This window comes from Dipodomys merriami, unplaced genomic scaffold, assembly GCF_024711535.1.
Source record: "Dipodomys merriami isolate MVZ:Mamm:240054 unplaced genomic scaffold, mDipMer1.0.p SCAF_2, whole genome shotgun sequence".
Classification (NCBI taxonomy): Eukaryota; Metazoa; Chordata; class Mammalia; order Rodentia; family Heteromyidae; genus Dipodomys; species Dipodomys merriami.
The window spans coordinates 119207199-119232323 of NW_027203381.1; the positions used below are offsets into that span (position 1 = coordinate 119207199).

The 25125-nt window shown below is 47.5% G+C and overlaps 1 protein-coding gene across 1 annotated transcript in view; it reads right to left on the bottom strand.

Annotated features, from left to right (window-relative positions):
* Dscam (DS cell adhesion molecule) overlaps positions 1-25125 on the bottom strand; it is a 448055-nt gene that overhangs the window by 341497 nt on the left and 81433 nt on the right. The window contains exon 3 of the mRNA XM_070030727.1: positions 22470-22616. Coding sequence (XP_069886828.1) covers positions 22470-22616 — 147 coding nt within the window. The remainder of the gene's footprint in view (positions 1-22469; positions 22617-25125) is intronic.

Consider the following 25125-nt stretch of genomic DNA (forward strand, 5'->3'; position numbering starts at 1 on the left):
CAATCAAGAGCCAAGGCTTTATCTACCACATTTGGAGGAATTGTCTATACTTGGAGTGAAACATGGAGAATGAAATCCCACAGCAGCCTGAGTGTACCCCCGTGGAAGAATCTGCTCAGGCCACTGGTTCTTGGCACACCCGTTTCCAAGGCTTGGTTCCTGGGACAGAAAAGCACCTAACAACACCTGGACAGCCTTAGCTCACACTGGTTTCAAATCTCTGTGTTCAAGGCTGGAAGGACTGGAACATCTTCAGACAAATGGCTGAGCACAGTTAGAAAGGCAGTAGCTAATGAAACCTTTAAAACAGTAGCAGAAAAAGATAACATTCTCATATGGCCTGCGAGGCTCCTATTTGGTTCAAAAGAAACCATATTCTTTAGTCTCCTGTGGGCGTCAACACACCTTTACAAATGGCTTGAAAATTCATCTCTGAAAAAGCCTGCCTTTCCTATATAGGTTCCTGCTATGATTTGGATCTTACATGCCCCCAAAGACCTGTGTGTCAAACCCTTGTTCCCAGGGTGGTGTTACTGGGATGTTGTGAAGTGTTTAGGAGATTGGGCCCAGTGGGAGACCATTGGCGATGAGCCCTTGCTGGCTTTCTCCTCTCTCGTTCAATGTCCAGCCATGGGATGAGTGGCTTTATCCTACCACAAGCTCCTGTGGTGATGTGTTGCCTCAACATAGATCCAAAGCGACTGGGCCAGCCGGCTATGGATGGCAGGCTGCAGACCTGCTGGTGGAGGCTGCTCATCATGGGTGGCTGCCATAGAAATGCAAAGCCAGCAATCCAGGATCGCACAGCCTGGGAGCAGCAGATGGAAGATGGCGGCTTTGAGGTGTCCTGGCACATGGGCCTCAGAAGGGGCACACAGATTCTTGGGAAGGCTGTATGTTAAGAACTGGTCAAGGCTGAAGGAGGAACGGATGCTGATGGTGATCAGCCCTGGGCATCAGACATGGGAAAGCCCACCATTGGGTATCAGGATACCACATAAGTAGTATGAACAGATACATGCATTCAAGTGACATTACACACCTTCCTTTTGTTTTAAAAGCTACATTCCATCTTTCTTCAAGTTTCTATTTTATTTTCATATGCGCGCGCGCGCACACACACACACACACACACACATACACACATAAGAATGAACTTTGGGTTCTTCAAAATCTTTCATGAAAATTTCTGTAAGAAAGCCTCATCACCAAGCCCCGTTGTGCACGAGCAAAGCCTACTGCCACGTGTGCCCCAAATAATAGCTGGCGTGTCACATGAAGCTGCGTGTTAGTTCTTCACCCAGCTCCACACTGACAAGGAAAAGTTCTAAATGCACCACAGGACACAAGGCATTTCTCCCAGCACAGACCCACGACAGTCCTTCTTTCAAAAGAAAAACATGGACCATTTCTGTGTCATGACCACCACATTTCTGCATCCTGTTTGTGGTGGCTTCCACTTGCAGATAAGGACTTTCAATAATCTGGTGTTTCATCCTAGCTGTCTTTGATGTTGGCAATTTAAAGACTGGAGTTTAATTACACATGACAGGTAGGCAAAATGATCGGATCACGTTGTCTTCTTTCAGGGCAGGGGGGAAAAAATCAAGAAATAGAAATACGCTCAGTGTGAGCTCAGTGAGCAGTGTCCCCAGTGTACCTTATTTTACTTGGTTGAGGATGTATCCATTGTTCATCAGCCCAAAAACAACAATGCTAAGTGCCAACTGTACACAGAGCTGTGCTCTGCATTAACCCGTTCATGCGCGCATGGAGTCCCAGACGTGTGATGTCCCTCCAAAAATACTGGAAAAATTAAAATCTTTGCTTGATGCATATTTAAATTTTTGTTTCTTCTATAATTACATGTTTGAGAGGATGAGCCACCGGGTACCAGCACAAGTAACGGCCCTTCATCCTCTGTCCAGGGACGGGCATCTTTCTGGATGGATGGGATTAGCTCAGCCTGACCTGGGGAAGTTGTCCCTGCAGAGTCAGGGGAAGTGCGTGCTCTTGAAGGTTCTGCCTGATGCTCCATCCCCAGTGGTTACTTGAGCTGGCATATGGACTATACCAATCATTAGCCCCTAAGACTCCATTCTCTGTGGGCCTCATTAACCGGGCCATTTTCACAGGTGATAAAAGCAAATAAACCAGAATACAATTCCTTAAAAAAAAAGACAAAGGAGATAAGTACAACACCAGGGTGGAGTTCAAGGGGAAGAAAAGAAATGGTGGAATGAACCACATCTAAGGTTTTGTTTTCCACTGAGAACAGGACACCAAGAGAACTGCACCCAAGGAGGATACTCTGTCCTTTGGGGCCTTGCTCCAAAGCAATGCAGACTCTATTTTCTGCAAATAAAGTGGGCAGGCAGAAAGATCTTCAAGATGTTCAGTGTGCCAATTAGGTTAGGGGGTGCTCAGCAGGTGACTTGATGATATGCCTATTGTGTGTGTGTGTGTGTGTGTGTGGTGTGTGTGTGTGTGTGTGTGGAATATGAAGCAATACCTTCTCATTTGTTTATACTCATAATTTTCAGAAAGATTTATAGAAAAACTAAAATTTATTTATTTATTTATCCATTTATTTTGTCTGTTCATGGGGCTTGAACTCAGGGCTTGGGCACTGTCCCTGAATTTTAATTTTTATTTTTTTGCTAAAGGCTAGTGGTCTACTACTTGAGCTATAGCTCCATTTTGTTCTTTTGCTTTCTGGTAATTAATTGGAAATTAAAAAATTTTTCATGGACTTTCCTGCCTGAGCTGGCTTTGAACCTTGGTCCTCAGAGCTTAGCCTCCTGAGTAACAGGCGTGAGTACACATTTTAAGGCTGGGCCTAGAGACCTGGAAATTGTGAGGTGGAGGAGAGTGAGGAAATGGGACAGGCCTAGAATTTTCTCTATATCTTTTTTTCTTAATTTTAAATTATCAATGGTTGGCTATTTACCCAAGCAAATAAAATCCAAACCAGTCAACAACCATCTCCAATTCAGAATCTGCTACTTCCTGGAAACAAGTTGTTTAGGTGGAATTTCCCCATTACAGCTGAGAACTAGCATTCACCTGCCAGGCCAGGGTTCCCAGCAAGGCCTCCCTGAGAAGCAGGGCCCAGGGGACTCTGTGGAGAGGAGACAACACGAGAGAAATTTCCCTGAGGATGAAGCTGTGTTTCGGGTAGAGAGAAGGTGACTCATGCTAAGACTTGGCTGGGACAAAACCAAACACAGCCGAAACACACACTACTGAAATGTCCTCTCCTGCCAGATGCACAGAATGAATGCTTCATTTCTGCACCTGAGATCTGTGAAGACACTGACCTTCTCGTTTCTCTCCCGCCCTCTGGACGGACCTGCTCTCAGACCACGGCTACAACCACAGCTTCGGAATGAATTACGCGTGGTTTGCGTATGCCACGGCCATGGAGCCAGACTGTCACTCCTAGGTCACAGCTGGCAGAGGGAGGAGCTCACCGAAAACCCTCGCCAGGGGGCATCATGGGAATTTTATGAGAGCCTTCATATTCATGAAGCTTAATTATAACAAATTTGCCAATCTGTAAAATACAGCTGCATTTGAATACTACTTTCAAGTCTGAAGCACGAACGGGGGAACTACAGTCCCCGTGAGAGGCTCGTGGTGTGTGCAGAGAAGCACACACACCAGCAGGAACTGGGGGAGGGAGAAGGAAGAGAAACGCAAGCCGATCAAGAGGTGCTTCAATCACCCAGGAAATAAAACCGCCAGTCACAGGAGGGGCCGGTGAGGTGCTCGCAATCAACCATAATATTGAAAGTGTTGCGTCGGGAACCAAATCATCCCTGATTTAAGACATCAGTCAGAAAGACACTACACATTTGTACCACTGAGATATGCAGAGAGCTGTGGAGGATGCCCACGTGGCCCACATGTGCTCTGGTCACGAGCCCAACGAGGCCCTGTCCCCCCCACCCACTCCTGCGACAACCAACTTGATGAGGCGCTAGTATTTTCCATGATTTCCAGAAGTGCCTAGAAATCATGGGAAGTACATGACGGCTGCAGCGATGGCCAGGGCTATCATTCAGGCGTGTAGATGCGCTTCGAGGACCAAAAAACACACACAGGATTCTAGGCACTTCCTGAAAATCACAGCAGTGAAGTCCTGACCCAGTTACGATTTCTTAGCAATGCAACAACTCTAGCACATCCCCACCCCCAGAACACACACACACACACACACACACACACACACACACACACACACACACACACACACACTCATCTTTCAGCCTGATGGAAAGGCCCTGGGTCCGACAGAAATGTGCAATCCAATTCTCTTTCATGATACTTCCTGTCTGCAAACACTTGGTGCTCAGATGAGTCTTGCCATCTTTTCCTGTCTATCTATCACTGGCCAAAGTGCACATGTAGGCTGAAGGTCACAGGCTTGGCTGAGTTCTTGATCAGCAGCCACAGCACCAGCTGATCACCTTGATGGAGGCTCCTTTGAGGAAGGTATGGCAGGAAACTTGTGTGTAAGCAAAGGCCAAAAGCCCTCTGGAATTAATATATATATGTTTTATATATATATGTATATATATATATAAAAAATGGGTGGATTGCTTCTGAGGGATGAAAGATGAGTGATATGGGGTGAGGCTGATGGTTGGGGGGGGTGATGAGACGAGATAACACTTTTCAGGGAAGGTCATGCTCTGAGGGCCAAGGTCGGTTTTTACAGCTGTTGTCCCCTTGGTGTGCCTTCACCACACCCAAGCATTCGAGGATGTGAGGGTGATTATCTTAGAAAGTGAGGACCCTATACCTGAATGGATCAAAGACCACAAGGACAACGAGCAACATTGGGCACTGATCTGCTTCAAAATCCAAGTCCTTAAAAGTAATACACTACTGCCTCTCTCGAAAGCAATGACCAAGAAGAGAAAAGAAGGGAGGAAGGGAGCAGGGTAAGGTGGGGAGGGAGAGAGGATAGGGAGGGGGGAGGAGTGTAGAAGGAAGGGAGAGATGGAGGCAGGAATATGGAAGAGACAACATGGCTCAGGACAGAAGACCCCGATGGTCCAGAAGTATGCATGTACGATATGCGTCTCCAGCCCCTCATCTGCAATTCCAAAGTCTGAAGACACACCCCAAGTGAATGTATTTTCACCAACCCGCTGCCGATAGATTCTGGTCCAAATCTACAAGAGGTTTAATTTGGCCTTTGTTCCATTCAAAATGAATGAGAAGTCTAAGTTCTCCTGTGGAGAGATGCAAAACTATGGAGACAGACAGAAACGTCTTTCCAAAATCTCAAGAGCCCCAAAGCCCACGCAGCCTACAAGACAGGGATAAGGGCTGAGGTCCTCTGCTCTTCAGTGTTCTTGAAAATCAAAGACACCACAAGACGCTGACTTCCACATCCCCTCCACACTCACCCCCACCGCCCCACACCCACCCCTCCACACCCACCCCTCCACACCTACCCCTCCACACCCACCCCTCCACACCCACCCCTCCACACCTACCCCTCCACACCTACCCCTCCACACCCACCCCTCCACACCCGCCCCTCCACACCTGCTCCTCCACACCCGCCCCTGCACACCCGCCCCTGCACACCCGCCCCTCCACACCCGCCCCTCCACACCTACTACTCCACACCCGCCCCTCCACACCTACTACTCCACACCCGCCCCTCCACACCTACCCCTCCACACCTACCCCTCCACACCCGCCCCTCCACACCTACTACTCCACACCCGCCCCTCCACACCTACCCCTCCACACCTACCCCTCCACACCCGCCCCTCCACACCTACTACTCCACACCCGCCCCTCCACACCTACCCCTCCACACCTACCCCTCCACACCCACCCCTCCACACCCGCCCCTCCACACCCGCCCCTCCACACCCGCCCCTCCACACCTGCTCCTCCACACCCGCCCCTGCACACCCGCCCCTGCACACCCGCCCCTCCACACCCGCCCCTCCACACCTACTACTCCACACCCGCCCCTCCACACCTACTACTCCACACCCGCCCCTCCACACCTACCCCTCCACACCTACCCCTCCACACCCACCCCTCCACACCTGCTCCTCCACACCCGCCCCTGCACACCCGCCCCTGCACACCCGCCCCTCCACACCCACCCCTCCACACCCACCCCTCCACACCACCCCCTCCACACCCGCCCCTCCACACCCGCCCCTGCACACCCGCCCCTGCACACCCGCCCCTCCACACCCACCCCTCCACACCCACCCCTCCACACCACCCCCTCCATACCCGCCCCTGCACACCCGCCCCTGCACACCCACCCCTCCACACCCGCCCCTGCACACCCACCCCTCCACACCCACCCCTCCACACCCACCCCTCCACACCCACCCCTCCACACTCACCCCCTCCACACCCGCCCCTCCACACCCGCCCCTCCACACCCGCCCCTCCACACCCGCCCCTCCACACCCGCCCCTCCACACCCGCCCCTCCACACCTACCCCTCCACACCCGCCCCTCCACACCTGCCCCTCCACACCCACCCCTCCACACCCGCCCCTCCACACCGCTCCTCCATGCCTGCCACTCCACCCTGGCTGAAGGAAGCATCCACTTCTACTCCAAGGAGAAGCCACAGTCACCACACTCAGATTTGGCATCATCCTATCTACCCTCCCGGCAAGTCCGCCGGTTTAGTCTGAGCCCAAGACAGCACCATTCTAGACATGGGTGCCATTTGCACTCTGCTGGCTCCCAAGCCTTGATCTTGAGGCTCAGTTGGGACATCTGTGTGACCTGCTTCCACAGAAAAGCAGGGCACCTTGGATTCAAAGAGAATTCTGCAATACCTAATCTTAGCATGCAAAAAGAATCACTTAAATGCATTTTAAAGACACGTCAAGGGATAACTTCAATGGCTAGCACAAACACTAACAGGTTTCAAAAGTATCAAAATATGTGTAGAGATTGTAAATGGGTTTTTAGTTCTAATTAGCACTATTATTTATAAACCCGCAAATGAATTAAATGTGGCACAGTATAAACATTGGTCTCTGTAATAGGTTTAAGTATCTCTTTCATTATTTTCTCTACTTTTCCTTTTGTTTGAAATGTATTCTTTCCACAAATGAAATAACCTTCACTGAATGTCTTCATGATGCACTGCATAAAACAAGAAGAAAAAGAGAACTCCTCTATTGGGAAAGTTTCATCATTGAAATTAAAGATAATATTCATTCATGGTGTCTTCTAAGGATGAGTGGGGGGGACACTGTTGATAGGCTTCTTTGTGTGCAGTGGAGTTTAAGTTGGCAGAATAATTACAAGTGATCACCTAATGCAGCAGGCCAGCTCTGCCCAAACATGCCGGTAGTGGTGTTATCTGCAGGGAGGTGTGGAGGGACGTGTGTGTGTGGGGGGGATCTCCATCATAGGCTGAATGTCAGCTTTAGGGTCTGCCTAAAGGGACAAGTATAAACAGAGAGGAGTTAAGTTTCCAGGACTGGACTTATTTCTTTGAGCCAAAGTCCCCTGCTTGGTGAATCAATGTAGACAACATAGAAAAATAAAGGAGGAGGTAACAATGCTCGATAGGAAATGTACTCATTTATATATATATATATATATATATACTCTGTATAGTATTTCTACAATAAAAACATATGTATGTATATAAAAGAAAAATGAATGCTTGGATAAACAAAACTATAAAATTGATACATCTTGTAACTTACAATATTCCTATCAAGACACTCCTACTTTTTTCAAAGTACATATTCTCCGTGTGGAATAACAGCATAAATGATCAGATCAAGCTTTCCAGCAGTCCCTGGGGACCCCCGCTTAGTATTGCATCCCAGACTTATTGTAAGTCAGAAAGAGTGAGGATATTGGGATGTAACGTGTTTGTGAGGAGACAAAGTCCCAACATTCCTGTTCGCTGATAAACTAGAGCACGAACGCATGAACTCATTCGCTGCTCGTCATCTTCGCTGTGAGATGGGGTCCAGGAGGATTTTTGTTTAATCCTTTCAGTCTATAGTTATTTTTTAACTTTCTTTTCTTTTGACTATTTTTTTTAAAAATCCTTAAGTAGTTGTATGAAAGAGCAGCCATCCAACAAAGCAGTTTGTGAACCAAGTGTCCCTTAGCCAGTGTCACTTTCCCACATTCTCACCCGCCCCTCCCAAACTATTCCTTCCCTCCTTGCTTTTAGCTTTGGAGGCGCTGCATTGAATATTTTCCTGCCATGTAACAAAGCAGTTTGTGTGTACAATATGTCTTCATCTGTGTCACTCCCGTCACACTTTTGCCACCACCCGATCTTTCCCTTCTCTTAGTTTTCTTACACTTGCCGTGGCTAGAATGAACATACAAACCTATAAGTGAACATACTGGGAGGTATGCAAGCGGTAACAAATATATTAACAAATGAATTAATGGAATTCATGGAAAACTCAAATAGTATAGTTTTTTAGAAACACTAAGCCAAAGCCCAAGTATCAGAAAATGGATACTTGGGAAGTGGGGTAGGCAAATGAAGCGGGGAGGAAAGATACAATCAAGAATTAACTATAGGTACCACAAAGTTAAGAAAAATAAGGTTGTAGTTCTTTCTTGTTTTTTTTTAGAGCTATCAAAATTGTTGCCTGGAGCCGGTGGAGGCTCATGCCGATAAACCTAGCTACTCAGCAGGCCGAGATCTCAGAATCAAAGACAGCCTGGGAAGATAAATGTGAGACTCGTGACTCTAATGAACCACCAAAAACCACAAGTGGAAGTGTGGTCCAGTGGTGGAGTGACAGCCTTGAGTGAAGAGCCACGCAGGAAGGCAAGGCTGTGAGTTCAAGATCTGCTGGGGGGGTCAGAACAGAGGCTAATGGTAGATGCCGCTGGAGTACCGTTCTGTGGGCTCGAGTCCTGTGCAGAGTGGACTTCATCTACCCCCTCCCGTGGAGACAAACCCCTCAGCCTTCTCGCCTCTGATATATTGGCTTTTGTCTTTGTAGGTTTGCTTGGTTTGGTTCCAGACAGACACAGGCTGACTCAAACACACAATACATACTATTTCTTCCCGCCAAAGGCTGGGAGTGCAGGACTCCCCACCCCCCCTGGCTCCTCTGTTTCTCCTGTCTCATTTAAATGATCTGGCAACATGACTTACCCAGAATTAAAAACAAACAAACAAACAAACAAAAACCAACTTGGCAACTAAGCTGTCACTCATAAATAACCCGGTGATCAACAGACACAGGCAGGCTCTGTGTCTTTGGGAGGGCTGCCTCTAGTCTAATCTCCTACAGAGCAGATGCCCCAAAATAATTAGTGTATCCAGACCCTGGCCGTGCACTCATTAAAGACCCCTCCCTCAGCTCCACGCCACCCACCGGCCACATTCTCAGCTGCATCACAATGACTCCCGGCCCTCTGCCCGGAGGCCCCGTCCCATGTGTATTTGGTTTACATGCCATCCTGTTTAAGTACACAAGGAAATTGCCATCATATTTTCTTCCAAATGGTATTACAATTTTTTAAGTCTATAATTTACTTGTCTTTTATTTTGTCAACATATGGCTATCACAAAAGTCAACAGAAATTCAATTTCATCAACTACCTTCTTTAAAAAAAGAATCAGGATAAAGTAATCCTCATGATGATTTTTGAAGCTGTTTTGAAAATATAATGTCATCATGGAATACTACTTTAAAGTTGATTTATCTAAGCCTTTATGAGCAAAGTTAAGTTCAGCGTGTAGTTACTTAAAGAGAAAAGATGTAATTTTTTTCTTAAAATACTTCAGTCATAGGGATGAACATGGTGGCACACGCTTGTAATCACAACTAGTTGGGGGCTACAGAGAAGTAGGAGGATCAAGATCTGTGCCCTGGCTGGGCAAAAGTATGAAACAATACCTGAAAAACTATAAGCAAATGTCTTGTACGTGTGACTGAACAATAACTGCTTCCTGTCAAGTGCAAGACCCCAAGTTCAAGCCCCAGGACCACCCAAAATAGAGCAAAATATAACTGTGGTAAGAGAACGATGAAGCTTACCATGTTAACCACTCTTAGAGCACAGTTATCTCCTGTTATGGAGCTATCCATCACCACCATCATCTTCAGAACCTCTTTGTTTTGAGAAATTAAAATAACTCTCTCATTCCCCACCCGCTCCCTGGGGCCATGGACATCTACCTTTCAACCTGCTCCCCTGAGTTTCACATGCTGGCTACCTCATGGAAGCGGAATCCTTCTGGTGTCTATCTTGGTGCTCCTGGCACGATGCCCTCTAGGTCCCCCCCACCCCGCCCCCAGCAGCTTGCACAGAATTTCCTTCTTTGCCAAAGCTGACATAAATACTGTACTGTCCGTGTCTACCACGCGGCCGGGGCTCAGTTATCTGTGGACGTGAAAGTGGTGCTGCTGGAACCCTGGTGTTCTCTATCTGTGGAAGAATCAACCAGTGCCCAGCCAGTGCCCAGCCGAGGGTGCGCAGGTGATGCTGACTTCCAAGTAAAATGTCATCCACTCAGATAGAAGAGAGGTCAAGTCTGTCTTCTTTTCTTTTCATGTAACCATGTGACGCAGATGGGAGAGACGTCCTCTAACGTCATCAAGCAGTGTTGCTATTACTGTGTGAGAAAAGCTTCCCTGATTTAAAGGGGGGCCAAAGAAGAACTGAAGAATGCAAAAGGCTGAAGTAACCTGAACAACACACTGCGTCCGACCGTGCGTCCGTTCCGACTGGGGGCGAGGACGGGAGGCTCCCATAGTCGTCGTAAAGTCCATTTTCCTCACTGAATGATTTTCAAAGAACATTTATACCCCATCCTTAATAAAGGAATATTTAGGGAGAGAGAAAGAGAGAGCAGAAGAAATTATCCACCGTGTGGAAACTGCAAAACTTGTACGAAGAGATTCAGAGGAAACAAGGAAGTATTCGCTCACTAGCGTGATGGTGAGAGAACGCAGTGTGAGCGCCCCCTCTGGCACAGAAGAGCTACTGCGAGGGCGCTGGGTGCGAAGCGGACGCTGCCCGCCAGGAGGACATCGCCGGCTGGCCGGTCTCAGGCGCTCCTGGACGCGGCTCCGACGGGCAGCACAAGCCGTAGAATCGAACATCCCAGCACTGGTGGCATAAACCATGGGGATTTACTTTTCTCTCAGTTGGGAAAACTGATGGCCAAGGTCAAGTTTCCAGCCAGTTTTGTTCCAGGTGAGATTGCATACTTTCAGCTATGCCAATGGCCACCTTGTAACCACGCCTGCCTATAGCAGAGAGACAGCTCTCAGGGGGTCTTTGTCTCTGCCTCTGCCTGCCCCCCTTCTCTCCCCCTCTCCCATACTCTCCCTCCCCCCCCCCCACTCTCTCTGTCTCTCTTCTTATAGGCAAACCAACCCCTTTGGTTTGGGCCTTTCTACCTTTATGATGCATTTTACATTGGCCCTGGAATTCCCCAATAGAGTTGGATACAGTCCACCACACATTGTTGTATCCAGAATATATGTGTGGGACAGTCCAAAATGGAGAGCTACACATTTCCCTATGACACCCATGTCCACACGACTCATTTTCCATCCATGTGAAACTGAGTGATAAGAATGCATTGATAAACAATAGAATTGTATTCATCCATCAGGAAGAACAATGTCATGTCGTTTGCAGGGAAATGGATGGACCTAGATAAAATTGTATTAAAGAAAGAAAGTCTGGCTCAGAGAGAATCAGGATGCATGTTTTCTCTTGCATGTGGAAGTTAGATCTAAAATACAAACATAATGAATAAAAGGGAAGGGGGAAGAGGCAGTCAAAATTCATCGTATATAGCACAAAATTAAGACAAGTAGGGGAAGGGTTAGGGGTGAGAATATTGCGCACATCAGGATGTATTGTATTCATAAACTGTCTCGTTAAATGGCAAAAAGACTCAGTTCATAAACTACCCAATTAAGCAAAGTGTGGGGAGGGGTGGTTGGAAGGGGGTGAGAATGTTGGGAGGGCTGGTACATCCCTCAGCGTCTCTGTTCAATGACACCTCCTTTGTACAACTACTTAATGGCATAAAAAATAAACATAAACATATGAAAACACATCCAGGGCCATATGCATATTTACACAAGCAAACTAACAGAAGTAGGATAGGCACAGGGAAGGATTCCCATGGTGTAACTGAGCTTACCCACAGTCTACCAAATGAATACCAGGAAGCCAAAGCATTTGGCCTGAAGGGGGTGAGACCAAGGCAACTGTTGAATGGAGAGAGGACAGGTGGGTGAATGTGGAATTGGAAGCAGGTAACTTGAGATGGGTGGAGTTGGACCCACGGTGAGAACCATAGAAAGGGTAACATTGAGAGATGACCCATCCACATGAACTGACATGTTGACTTGAAACCCCACTGAACAACTACTTAAAGATAATATATTTTAAAAGACTGTACAGAAGTCAAGGTCATGGATTGGTGGTGAGTGGGATTTTGTCATGTAAGTTGGTTCCTTGAAGTGTTTTGAACCAGAACACATGCAACCTTTCTTTCTATCTTCTCAATCTCCATGGACATAGTTCGGTAAAATTCTGATGGGAAATCTTCCTCTTGGAGAAATGCCACTGACTGCACAGAAGTGTTTCCTTCTGCTTCTTGTACAGGCTCGGATTTTCAGGGCTTCTCCCCAGCCGACAAACCACCCTTCATTTAATGTAGCATTAATTTTTAAACTATGACATCCGTAATCTGCCTCTTCCTGGAGTGGCAGTGTGCCGACGGCTCATCTTTAACCATGCTTACGGAAAATGCAAAACACACTGCAATTTTGGCACCCAGGTGTTTTTCAACTTTCAAACAGAATATTCCAGAAACATTCAAGGGATAAAAGAAGGTAGGACAAATGTCCACTACCCCGTACCCGATCCCAACTCTGTTAACAAATGCTGCACCACTGTTCTCTACCAGACCATTTTGAAGCAAATCTCAGATCCCACTGAAGTATTTTTTGGAAAGCAGCTACATATTGATTGATGTTTATTACTAAATATACAAGAGAGCCATAGTGCCCAGCCCATCATCTATACATTTAAACACACACACACACACACACACACACACACACACACCTGCATCTTTTCTAAATAATTCCAGCTGTTTCTACCTAAAATAAAACAGGCAGACAGCTCTGAATCCATTTCACCACACAGTGTAGGAAGGGCTGGGATGGACACCTGTCCCGAGTTCAGATGCTACTGAGACAGGCTTGGTATGAATGCTTCCTCCACACTATAGAAAATCATGTTGGATCTGCAAAAACCTGTCAACAAAACCAGGCCAGTGGGCTCTAGTAGAAAAGACCAAAACCAAAACAACAAAGCCAACTGATCTTTGAATTGATGGTGCAGCCAGCAGTGAGAGCACTGGAGGTCCAGGCAAGGTGGGTGGGGGCGGGGCGGGGCGGGGGCGGGGGGGCGCAGACAAGCCTGACTCCTCCCCCAGCTGGGATTCAGACAGCACCCCCTTCCCTTCGGTGAGTGAGTCCACACAACTGTTCCCCACCCCCAGTGCTGCCCTGGCCAACTCTGTTAAGAAAGGGTGTTGAGACTGAACATAAATGACGCAAACTTAAATCACAGGAAAAAGTTTATTCAAATTGCCGTTTCCCTTGCTTTTTAAATGCTGGTCTGATAGCTATGAATAAACCAAACCTCATCATTAAGAAAAAAGGACTCTGTATCCTGTAATAAATAACTGATGCACACAGACAATCCTGCCCAGCCTCTGCCGAGATCCCGATGCTTAACACCCTGAGTATCCACCCCTGATGTTACACATTAGACTAAAGATGATCCACTCACACACTGCCTGATTAAGTTGACTCCTCAAAAGAGAACTACACACACACACACACACACACACACACACACACACACACGCCCACACACACGCATGCACACATGCACACGGACACAGACGTGCACACACACAGGCACATGCATGCACACACACGCACATGCCCACACACGCGCGCACACACACACACACGCATGCACACGCATGTACACACACACGTCTCACACCTCTTCCTACTCTCCTTCTGCAGAGCTGCCTCATGAGGGGAGCTACAGATCAGCAGCTATGGCTGCCTCTGGATTTAAAGGAGAAGGGGCTGTGGATACACACTGTCCACTGCAGCATGATCGGGTGCAAAGCCTGGGAGCTGAGCAGCGACACACTCGGCGTGTGTCTTAAATGTGTACAACTGACTCCAGTTTCATCATCGCCCGTGAAAAGGTAATGGTTACCCATGCTCTTATTATGTATGAGGATGTTGTCTTTGATAAGATCATTACAAAACCTAAGCACCTTTAGAACAGACATTGTGGTCATGTTGACAAAACAGGAGACAAACATGTGTGCCTGCATCTCTCCTGCCCACACCAATCATAACCATAAGCCAAGAGCAAGGGAATCGGGAAATAAACCTGGATTCCTAGGTTCAGGACCACAACAAGGCAGCTGAAGAGCGTGACAGCCATTGCCTGGCCTCAAGTTCATGGGCCTTCCATCTAAAATTGACTTCAGGGTTTCATGGCAACCAAACTTTGGAGACTATCAGAAGCATGACCAACCTGGGCATGGTGACTCATGCTTGTAATCATAACCACTCAGGAGGTAGTGATCAACAGGATGGCTTCCCGAGGCCAATCCAGACCAAGTGTTTTTGAGACGCTATCTCTGTCAATTAAAAAGCTTTGATCCCGGCCACACAGGAAGTGTCAAGGGGAGGATGGACCTGCAGGCCAGCCTACACATAAAGGTGGGGCCTCATAAAATAACAAACGCTCAAAGGGCTTGGCATGGCTCAAGTGAGAGATCTAAGCATATGGCAAGACCAAGACCCTGAGGTCAGCCCCCAATACAAACAAAGAAGCAAATACAAATGAACAGAAGCGTGGGTAGCAATACCGTGTTGAGACTTTCTTCCCTTACTGATTGGGGTTTGGTCAAGTCAACAGAACAGGAAATGACACAGGCAGCTTTCTTCTTGTTAAGTGTCAAGGAACTGAAGGGAACTGAGCAGAAGCAGGAAGAGTCAGGAACATAGGCTGACACAAGAAATGACAACATGGAGCTGATGAGTTCTAAATCAATCTGGCTAGCTCACTATTCTGGTCATATGGACATATTTTTTTCTGTTAAATCTTGAATACTGGACATAATATTGTTTGGAAGACACATCTTACTGGGCTCTATTCTGGAATGTTCTTTTTTTTTTGGGGGGGGGGTCCAGTCGTGGGGCCTGAACTCTGGGCCTGGGCGCTGTCCTTCAGCTCTTCAGCTCAAGGCTAGCGCTCTACCACTTGAGCCACAGCGCCACTTCCAGCTTTTTTCTTTTTGCTTATGTGGTGCTGAGGAATTGAACCCAGGGCTTCATGCATGCAAGGCAAGCGCTCTACCACTGAGCCACCTTCTCAGCCCTATTCTGGAATGTTCTATGTGTGCATATGTGCATGGAATATATTCTGATCATTTTCACTGGCCCCATGACCCTCTCCCGTCCTCTCCCCCTCCCCCGCCCCACTCTCACCCCCTTATTGCACAATCTAGAGATGGCCATGTTTAGTAAAATAGGGCAGACACAGAGAGACAAGCACCACATTTTTTTGATATTCATAGTCTAGACTATTCAGGAAAGTAGAATACTGTTTTGGAGCACAAATGGCCACACATGGAAATTGGAGCCCTAGAAACAGGCCATGTGCATCTAGACCGTGCCCCTTTGGCTCTCCACCGAGCGATTGAGCCTGGCTGCGTTCCCTTCTGGAAACGTCCCTCCTCCGCTGCAAGTTCATTTGGCGGTTTCAATGATAGGGTTTCAATGCAAAGGGATAACAATGCCTAGAATGGAAAATTTCACCCTCTAATTATAGACAGGGGGGGGGGGGGAGCGCAGCATGGCCTTTCTTTCCCGATATCATCTGTGGCTTGGAAATGACTTGATGAAGCCCCTTAATTAAAAACAAAAAAAAAACTTTTTTTCCCCTGGGACAAGAACAATTGTAGAGAAAGATACGGATCCATGCAGAGGGCACCAAGGACAAAAGAATGCATGGCCGGGGAGGAGGGGCAGCAATGGCCAGATCGTAGACAGGAGAGAAGCTGGAAGTGTTTACTTGCAATTTAGTTTGAACAAAGAACGAATCCCCCTCATCTGCAAGAGAGGATTCACTGTGGCTGAATCTTTGTCCATTTGGGGTGAGGGCATGCACAATAAATCTCCCTGGTTTGTGTGTAGAAATTTGCTATGGATGCCCAAGTAGACCAAGAATAGATAAATAGATAGATGGTAGACAGATAGATAGATGATAGATAGATAAATTGATACATGATAGATATGATAGACGATAGATCAGATGGATAAAAGGTAAATCAGATAGCTAGATGAGATGATAGATTATTATAGACAGATGAGATAGATAATACGTGGATGAAAATACTGGAGAATAGATGGTTGTAAGTAGATAATGATACATAGATGGTATATAATAGATAATAGGTAGATGATTGTTGGTAGAATACACAGATACACAGACGATCTCCCCAGAAATATACCGACTTCATCTACACCAAATTATGTTGTACGCAGTAGTTGAGGTAAAATTCAGCATTACATCTATTTCATGGTGGTTCATTTATAGAAAGATGGGTTTCTTTTGAATGGATAGTCATTGCAGCTCCTTTGTATTAAGTATATTCATTTTAAATGTGTTTAAAGTCTTCTATGTCTCTGGCTCACTGGGATCCTTTTCAAACAGGTCACATAATTTTTTTTTAATGGCAACACTTAAAGCAATGCTTTACATGCAGTAAACGTTTAAGTAACAGTAAAGGAAAAATTTTAAATGTCAAAAATGACTAGAGGAGAAACAGCAACAAGATCCCCGCCGACCTTCGTTTGTTCGATTCCTGCTCCACCCTCTGGCCTGTTCTCCATCTGCAGAGCTGGGACCCGGTGCTAGCCTGCCCCAGGGAGACAGGGGCGGGGATACAGCGGCCGTCACCTCTTCACCTGGGACCCTGAGCGGACCCCACTAGCCAAGATGCGTCCTCACGACCCTTCATCCTGGTGACCATCCCAGCATAAGAGACAGCAATGTCCTTCTACAGGGAAACCCTAGGAACTAAGACCACAGTTCAACTGTCCACCATGGCAGAGCTGACCGCTGTCCAGAGCTGACTGTCTGTCCCGTCAGTGGGACAGCATGGCTGTGCGGCTGTGGAAAGGAGAAAGGCAGCCCGTGACTCCAGCGCTCTGCACACACAGACGCCCGTAGACATGCCAGCCTCTTACTAGGTGCTGTGCCCAGTGACTCCCAGAGTGCTGGGGGACTCAGACCTCCATGGATGCTCATGGCAGTAACAGAGCAAGCTCCTTCTCCGTGCCCACGCAGCCCCATCACGTCCCCAACACCGCCCCCTCCCAGGGAGAACAGATCCCACCACACCGGCTCTTGGCATCGGCCACTGTGATGTGCCTAATAAATAGGTGGTCTGTCTTGGTTGGCTCTGTCAATCATTTCTTCCTTCCTACAATGTAATTGTTGCATTTCGTCCTTCCAGGAATGCAAATGGCATTCTTCCTAAAATATGTAGCATTCTAAATGGCGTATTTTATTTTTCTGGAATCTTCTCTGCTTCTCCCAGGCAACATCACCTGTGCACCTGTAGCATGGTGCACAGAATCTGCCTGCCGAGCCAGCAACACTCCCTCCGTAGCGGCACCGTGACCTCTGTGCCCCTCAGGATGGAGCAGGCCTGGTCCTGAAAACACCTGGGGGTGCTACTCCTTGGCGTGGGGGTCGGGGTCCCCTGCGATGTCCTGACCCAAATCCCACAAGCCCCACAAGGAAGATCTCATGCAGAGAGCAGGCATTGTTCCCTTTTCCCAGCCAGGAGGAAGAGTCAGGCTTGGACCCTCTCAGGCCATCCAGGAGCCATCCTGGAAAATGGAGCCTCCTTTGTCTCCGCAGACAGGAACTATCACCACAGGGGCCGCGGCCGGACAGGGAGGTGATTTCTCCAGGAGAGTAATAGGTTTGCGTTTTTTTCCCATTTTCCAAATCCGGTTACCCTTGGGCTGTGGCTTTGATGTGAATGTGGCTAAACCCCTGGTGAGCCACGCACAGCTTTATCAGGAGAGACAGATGCAGACACTGGGCTCGTTCACTGCCCCCACCTCCTAATCCCAGGCGCTGCCCAACTCCCAAGGGGACAGGGACCCAGGCGGGAAGCTGCTATCCTTACCCTTCACCCCACGGTTGGTAAATCTCAGCCTATGCCTCTGGCCATCTCCAAGGCAGGACTGTCCACACTATTCTTTTTATGGGACTACATGAATATTCAGATACTCAAAATTCTGTCCCCTCCATTCACCCACCCCCACCCAGCCAGAGAAGTAAGACTGCATGCAGACTCATACACTCCTTTCCAGGAGGGAAGAAATCAGTTGGTCAGATCCGAGCTATTGATTAAGAATACTAGGTGGCATGATGTGTGCCTGCCTCTGCTCACTTCTGCACCCAAGAAAAGGCATAGGGGGCTGGAGGTGGCTCAGTGGTACAGCGCTTGCCTTGCATGCATGAGGCTCTGGGTTCAATTTCTCAGCACCACATAAGCAAAAAGAAAAAAGCCAGAAGTGGCGCTGTGGCTCAAGTGGTAGAGCGCTAGCCTTGAGCTGAAGAGCTGAGGGACAGCGCCCAGGCCCAGAGTTCAGGCCCCACGACCGGTCCCCCCCCCAAAAAAAAAAAGAAAAGAAAAGGCATGGGACCCTCCACCCAGGGCAAGAGTGGCAGACATTATGAATCTTTCCTTCTTTGGGGGCTAGTACGGGAAGCTGACTTTCCAGGTTCTTGGATTTTTTCCCCCAAATACATGAACTCACACCTGTGATACTAGCTACTCAGAAGGCTGAGAGAGGAGGACCGCAGTTCAAAGCCAGCTTAGGCAGGAAAGTCCCTAAGACTCTATCTCCAATTAGCCAGCAAAAAATTGCAAGTGTTGGTATGGCTCATGTGATACAGCACCAGCCCTAAACAAAAAGCTAAGTGAGAGCATGAGGCTACAAGTTAAAGCCCTTACACAAAGAAGGAAGGAAGGAAGGAAGGAAGGAAGGAAGCAAGCAAGCAAGCAAGCAAGCAAGCAAGCAAACAAGCAAGCAAGGAAGGAAGGAAGGAAGGAAGGAAGGAAGGAAGGAAGGAAGGAAGGAAGGAAGGAAGGAAAGAAGGAAGGAAAAATTTGGAGATGATATTCATTTATGTTAGCTAGCATTTCCAAGGAGCCCTTGGCCTATGGGTTTGCATGAAGGTAAATTTCACCTACCAAAAGGAACCCTTTCTTCTGTGGTCTACAGGTCCCTAAGACTGAGCATCCCAGCATCTTGAGTGAAACCCATCAGAGCAGACCGCAGCCAGGGGCCTGAGCAGGAGCCAAGGCCTGGGCTAACAGACTCCAGCTGTCAGCCAGAACCTAGCCCCCTTTGCAGCCTCCCCCCGCCACGCACACAATGTGAACTCCCACAGCTGTTTTCTCATGGTCCATTCGAGTCCATCACGTGTCCTTCTACAGGGAGAGGCTGTGGCTACCAGTGAGCTGCTCCAAGCAGGAGAGCGGCTTCCTGGGACAGATTTCTCAGCCCGATTCGCAGGCAGCACTGTCCAGGGAGAGGTAAGTGTGTGTTGACCACATTGTGTGTGGATTTAAACTCGTCAGACAACAGTTGCTGGGGGTATCAGTTTTACGGGCAAAGCAGAGGCAACTTGACCTCTTGCAGATCATCTTCTGTGCATGTAGACTTTGGGACATTTTTTTTCCTGGAGCTCAGTGGTCATTCAGAAAAAGCACCTCTGTCTGGGGTCCCCCTCTCCCCCTCTCCCCCTCCTCCCCGGTTGAGAAGACAGAGTCTCAGCCCAGGATCCCACAGCCAGCCCAGCCAGCCTCAGGCTTACCCCATGCCTAGCTCTTCTCCACTGAACCATCCCATTCATTTTGTCACTGGCAGGGACTTTGTGACTGCCTTCACGTACTGAGCACGTTGGACACGCGTTAGTATCAAACCACAGCCACTGTCCCTTCCAGGCTTACTACCTAAGCAATGGGCTTGCTGTTCCCAGGAGCAATAAGAGCCAGTCTCATTATGAAGGCTGGCGCTCAACTTCCGATTAGACATCCCGGCTTAGCTTTGGAAGTCTCTTGTCATCTGCAAGGTCGTGTTTCCTTAAATTAAACTTCTGTTAGACTCGGACTGAGCTGAGTCTACGCCCCGGCGCCCCGCCCCCCACCATCACTCAATGGCTTATACACAAATAAAAGTTGCTTACTGATGGACTCTTCAAGAGCAAAACTCAGGGGCTACATTTGGGACAAGAAAAGCCATGGGACAAGAAAAGTCATACTGTGGCCTTCCCAATGCCACCAAGAGCCACGAGTCAGGGCAGGGAGGAGAAGAGGATCGGGGTCTATAAGCAAGGTCCATATGGTGTGCCCACAGACCAGCACCCTCCCCCTAGAATTCCCTTTTCATTCCACTAGGCTCATCCTGGAAGAAAAAGAAATCTAATCACCACCAAAAGGTGAAACCTACACATGAATATAATACCTACTGGAAACATCTAGAAAGCCTAAGGGTCTCCACATTGAGTTACGGATTATAGAAAGTAAGAATAAAGGCCACACAGGGATGGAAGATTTCCGTCTCTCGTTCTGATGTCCAGGCCTCTTTTCAGGCCCAAACCTGACTGAGTTCACGCGTGGCCACGTGACATGCTCTGTGAAGTTAAGTCAGACCAGAGATGATGTGAGCTCTTCTCACTGCGGGGCAGTTTATCAGCCGCCCATGCTCTGCTCCCCTGCCAGGGCAGACATGAAAACCTTGAAGCGGGGGCCGTGTGACATGTGGCCAAATACCCATCACCTAGTCCCCTGAGTGTGGACACTGCAAACACTGCCCCAAGTGCCCGCCCTCCCACACTGCCCCGCCCCCAACGTGGAAGTCCCTCCCTTCCAACTCTGAGCTCAGCCAAATGATGCCATCCAATCTCTCCATCTGCCATGAAGAGACCTGAAATGCCCTCTGAAGAGGGGAGACATTAAACCATGAATTAGCAAATCATATGGGTAGTGTAATCTCTATGCTGGTCACTATAATCATGTTTCTGTTCTGAAACTTTAACATTTTCAGTACCCTAAGCTAACAAATTATTACCATTAATCAACATAGCAGCAAGAATTTATTGTCCACTGAAGCATAAGGGTTAGTGCATTCACTGTACAGACAATACTAAGGAAAACTAAAAGCTAAAAGACCCTATACTTCTTTAAGGACAAAATATCTCAGTCTTGAATTGGATTTGAAATGCATCCTTGATAGAAAGTAACCTTGACTCTCTAGCTAATGGATAATCTGAGAATAATAATAAAAAAAAAAGATATGTCTCTCTGAGGGGTGAGTCCAACCTGCTCTATAAGGGTCACCATATGGGCTGGGAAGGTGGCTCAGTGGTAGAGCGCTTGCCTTGCATTCATGAGGCCTGAGTTCAATTCCTCAGCACCACATAAGCAGAAAAGCCAGAAGTGGTTCTGTGGCTCAAGTGGTAGAGTACTAGCCTTGAGCTGAAGAGCTGAGGGACATACACACAGCCATTATTGCCAAAGCCATGAAAAGAAAAGCAACTATTTATCACACACATTGGAACACAGGTTAGGTTCATCACAATTCTTCTCCAAAAGCAGACAATACATTCTTTAATATACCATTTTTCAAGAGAATAATTCAAGAGAGAAATCTGAGAGTTGTGCCCACACAGGATTTCCCAGGTAAGCAGCAGGGACCAAGAAGCCAACGGAAACACCATTAGAAATAGAGGAACCATAATTTCTTAGAAGATAGTTCATCATGTCATTTCTAGAAACCAGATATAAACCAAGAACTTATTCCTATGCATGCATATCTTTCCCATCTCTCTCTATATATATTATAAATAATACACATATAATATATATATATGCTTACTAGACTCCTGAGTCCAAGTTCAAAGACGTAACAGAATATATTTGAAAGGAGCCATCGTTCACAAATTTAAAGCTTCCACGGCCCCCATTTTCATCTCTAAATATCAGTCACACCTGTACTATCGACGCATCTTGCAGACACACCACCTTCTTGCCTGTTTGGAAAAGCAGAACTAAAACCACCATTTTCCCAAACAGGCTACCATAAGGGCTACACTCAGAGAAGGAGTAACTCATCCTTATCCATTTACTAGTGCACCAGAGTGTGAGGAACTAAGCCATGGCAAACCAATATCCACACACTGGCATCCTGATCACCTAGCATCCCCCCAGGGATCCTACAGACAGACAGACAGACAGACCTGAGTGGGCCGGCCATGGGGGGAGCCGGCCATACCCCCCACGCTGGAGACGCGCAGCCTACCTGACACAAGTGAAACGGTATCTTTCTCCCATGAGACAACCGTGATGTACGCCTCCACCGAGGAGGGGATAATGCACTTGAAGACCGCAACATTGCCTCTCATGGTTTTCTGGTCCTCCACACGGACTGTATAGGGCTCCCGTAAAACTGCAAGGCAGGAAAAGGAGCCTTGGTAAGACACAGGGCCAAGGGGTTCACGCCGAGCGCCTCCCAGGCGCATGCACAGCGTGATAACTGCATGACATCTTAGCACATTTCATGTCTTTCATCTGTCCCACAGAGTCATTCGCTCTTAGCAATACACTAAACCCCGCGCGACAGGAAAGCGTGTAATTTGAAATGTTCCACCAGACCCCCTGAAGGCAACATGAGGGAGAAGGGGCTTTATTCTTGCAGTACTGGGATTTGAACTCAGGGCCTCGTGCTTGCTAAACAGGCTCTCAACCACTTGAGCCCCGCCTTGATTGTTTTACTTCAGGTATTTTTTTCAAATAAAGTTGGGTTTCCCAGGAGTCTGACCTCAGAAGCACCGTTATTATGCAGATAGGATGGGGGTTTGCTCACCTGTGCAGGCAAACAACTAATCCCTTAGGGAGGCCTGAGGCTGAAGTTTCACATTGGAAAGAAGCCACAAAGAGACAAGTCAACTAACACTGCTCATTGCTGAGAACATGAGCGTGTTGGAGGGTAGAAGAAGCAAAGAGGAAAGGGCAGTAAGGCAGGATGGGGGGGGAGGGGGAGAGAGAGGGAGAGAGAGAGAGAGAGAGAGAGAGAGAGAGAGAGAGAGAGAGAGAGAGAGAGAGAGAGAGAGAGAGAGAGAGAGAGAGGCTGAACCACCAGAGAGAGGGGAATCCATTATCACAGGGACAGAGGTCTAAGCAAATGTGATTCCAGCTGTCTATAGGGGCAGAATCCCATGAGGTCCCCAGAGAGAGAGAGGAAGAAGGGAAGTACTCCCACCCTGCTTCCCCACCTGACTTGAGTAGTAAGTCATTTTTTAAAAAATCACCTTAGGACTTCTAACAACACCTGGCACAAAAGTAGTACTAGATGAACTGTCATCCATCTGCATCGGGCAGCCTGGGTTCGTCCTAGGACCGACACCAAGGGTGCACCAGTCCCTCACGTAAAGCAATAGTGTCAGACTGGAGTCCCAGCTACTTGGGAGGCTGGGGCAAAAGATGCACTTGAGCCCAGAGTTCAAAACCAGACCAGGCAACGTATTGAGACCTTGTCTCAAAAAGATTAAAATTAAGCAAAACAGAGCAATAATTGCAAGTCCACCTATATACATCCTCTAGATGATTTTGAATCCCAAATACTGTATAAGCGCCGTGTGTATTATCCTGTTATAAAGAGTATTCTTTAGATACTCTTTAAAGAGTATTCTGTCTATCATTTGCACTCATGTGTTGACCTTGAATACCACGACTGCGACACTCTCCGTTAGTTACTGGCTCCACTAGCTGCCTTGCAGATTCCATCAGACATTTTGCATTCATGATTCTCATCCACAAATAAGATAGGCAGACTCCTGAGCCATTCTGCACACAGTTCATGTCTTTTTCTTGTCATATTGCTCTGGCTGCAGCCTCTAATTCAATGCACGGTGGAAGTGGTAGACACACACAATATTGCTGAAGATCCTTGCAGTACAGGAGAACATTTCCACTTTCAGTGTCAGTTTGTGAGGTGTGCTGTATTAGGATTTTTCTACTTGTTTTTATTGGAATGAAAATCTGCCTTTGCTGTCTCAGTTTTCTGAGAATATTATCACGAGTAGATTTGTTCATTTTTTGCATCCATTGGAGTTTTTTTGAGGGGGGAGTTCTTCTTCTTCATTACCTTTAAGCCGTTGTACGAAGGGTTACCATTCAGTTCATAATTACAATGCATCTATATCACCCTGGTACTTCCCTACCCATAGGGACATTTGTCTGGTTTCCCTTTCTGATAATGCCTTCATTTTCACTTACTTTCAGGGTAATGCAGACCTCCTCTGATGCTGAAGAATCTATTTAGGATTGTTTTCTATCATTTCTTACTTAAATGTCTCTCAGAACTCAGAGTGGAGGGGGGGGTGCCATTTTAGGAAACATTTATCTATGAAATAATAGATGTGAGAGTTCTCAGTGTGTCCATGACTTCTTTGGTGAGTTCATATTTTGTGTTTCTCAAGAATATTTCTATTCATCTAGGTTGTTGAATGTATTGACATGTGCTCATGTTTTTGTGTGTATGCCAGTCCTGGATCTTGAACTCCTGGCCTAGGTACTGCCCGGAGCTTCCTCTGCTCAAAGCTAGCACTCTACTGCTTGAACCACAGCTCCATTTCTGTGGAGTAGTTTATTGGTAGTTTATTCGTGATAAGAGTCTCATGGACTTTCCTTCTTGTGCTGGCTCTGAACAGCAATCCTCAGATCTCAGCCTCCTGAATAGCTAGGATTACAGGTGTGAGCCACTGGTGCTCAGCTCATATCCTCATTCTTAATATTTTGTTATTATCACTCTACCAATCATGCTTTCCATTGTTTCCTATCCTCATAGGGAAGGGGATCTCGGTCACCTGACCTGTGGAATGAACAGAACTGCTGTGCAAACCCATTTCGTGTCCTCTGTCCAGAGACACATGGCAGAAAAATGGGGCCAGTCACCT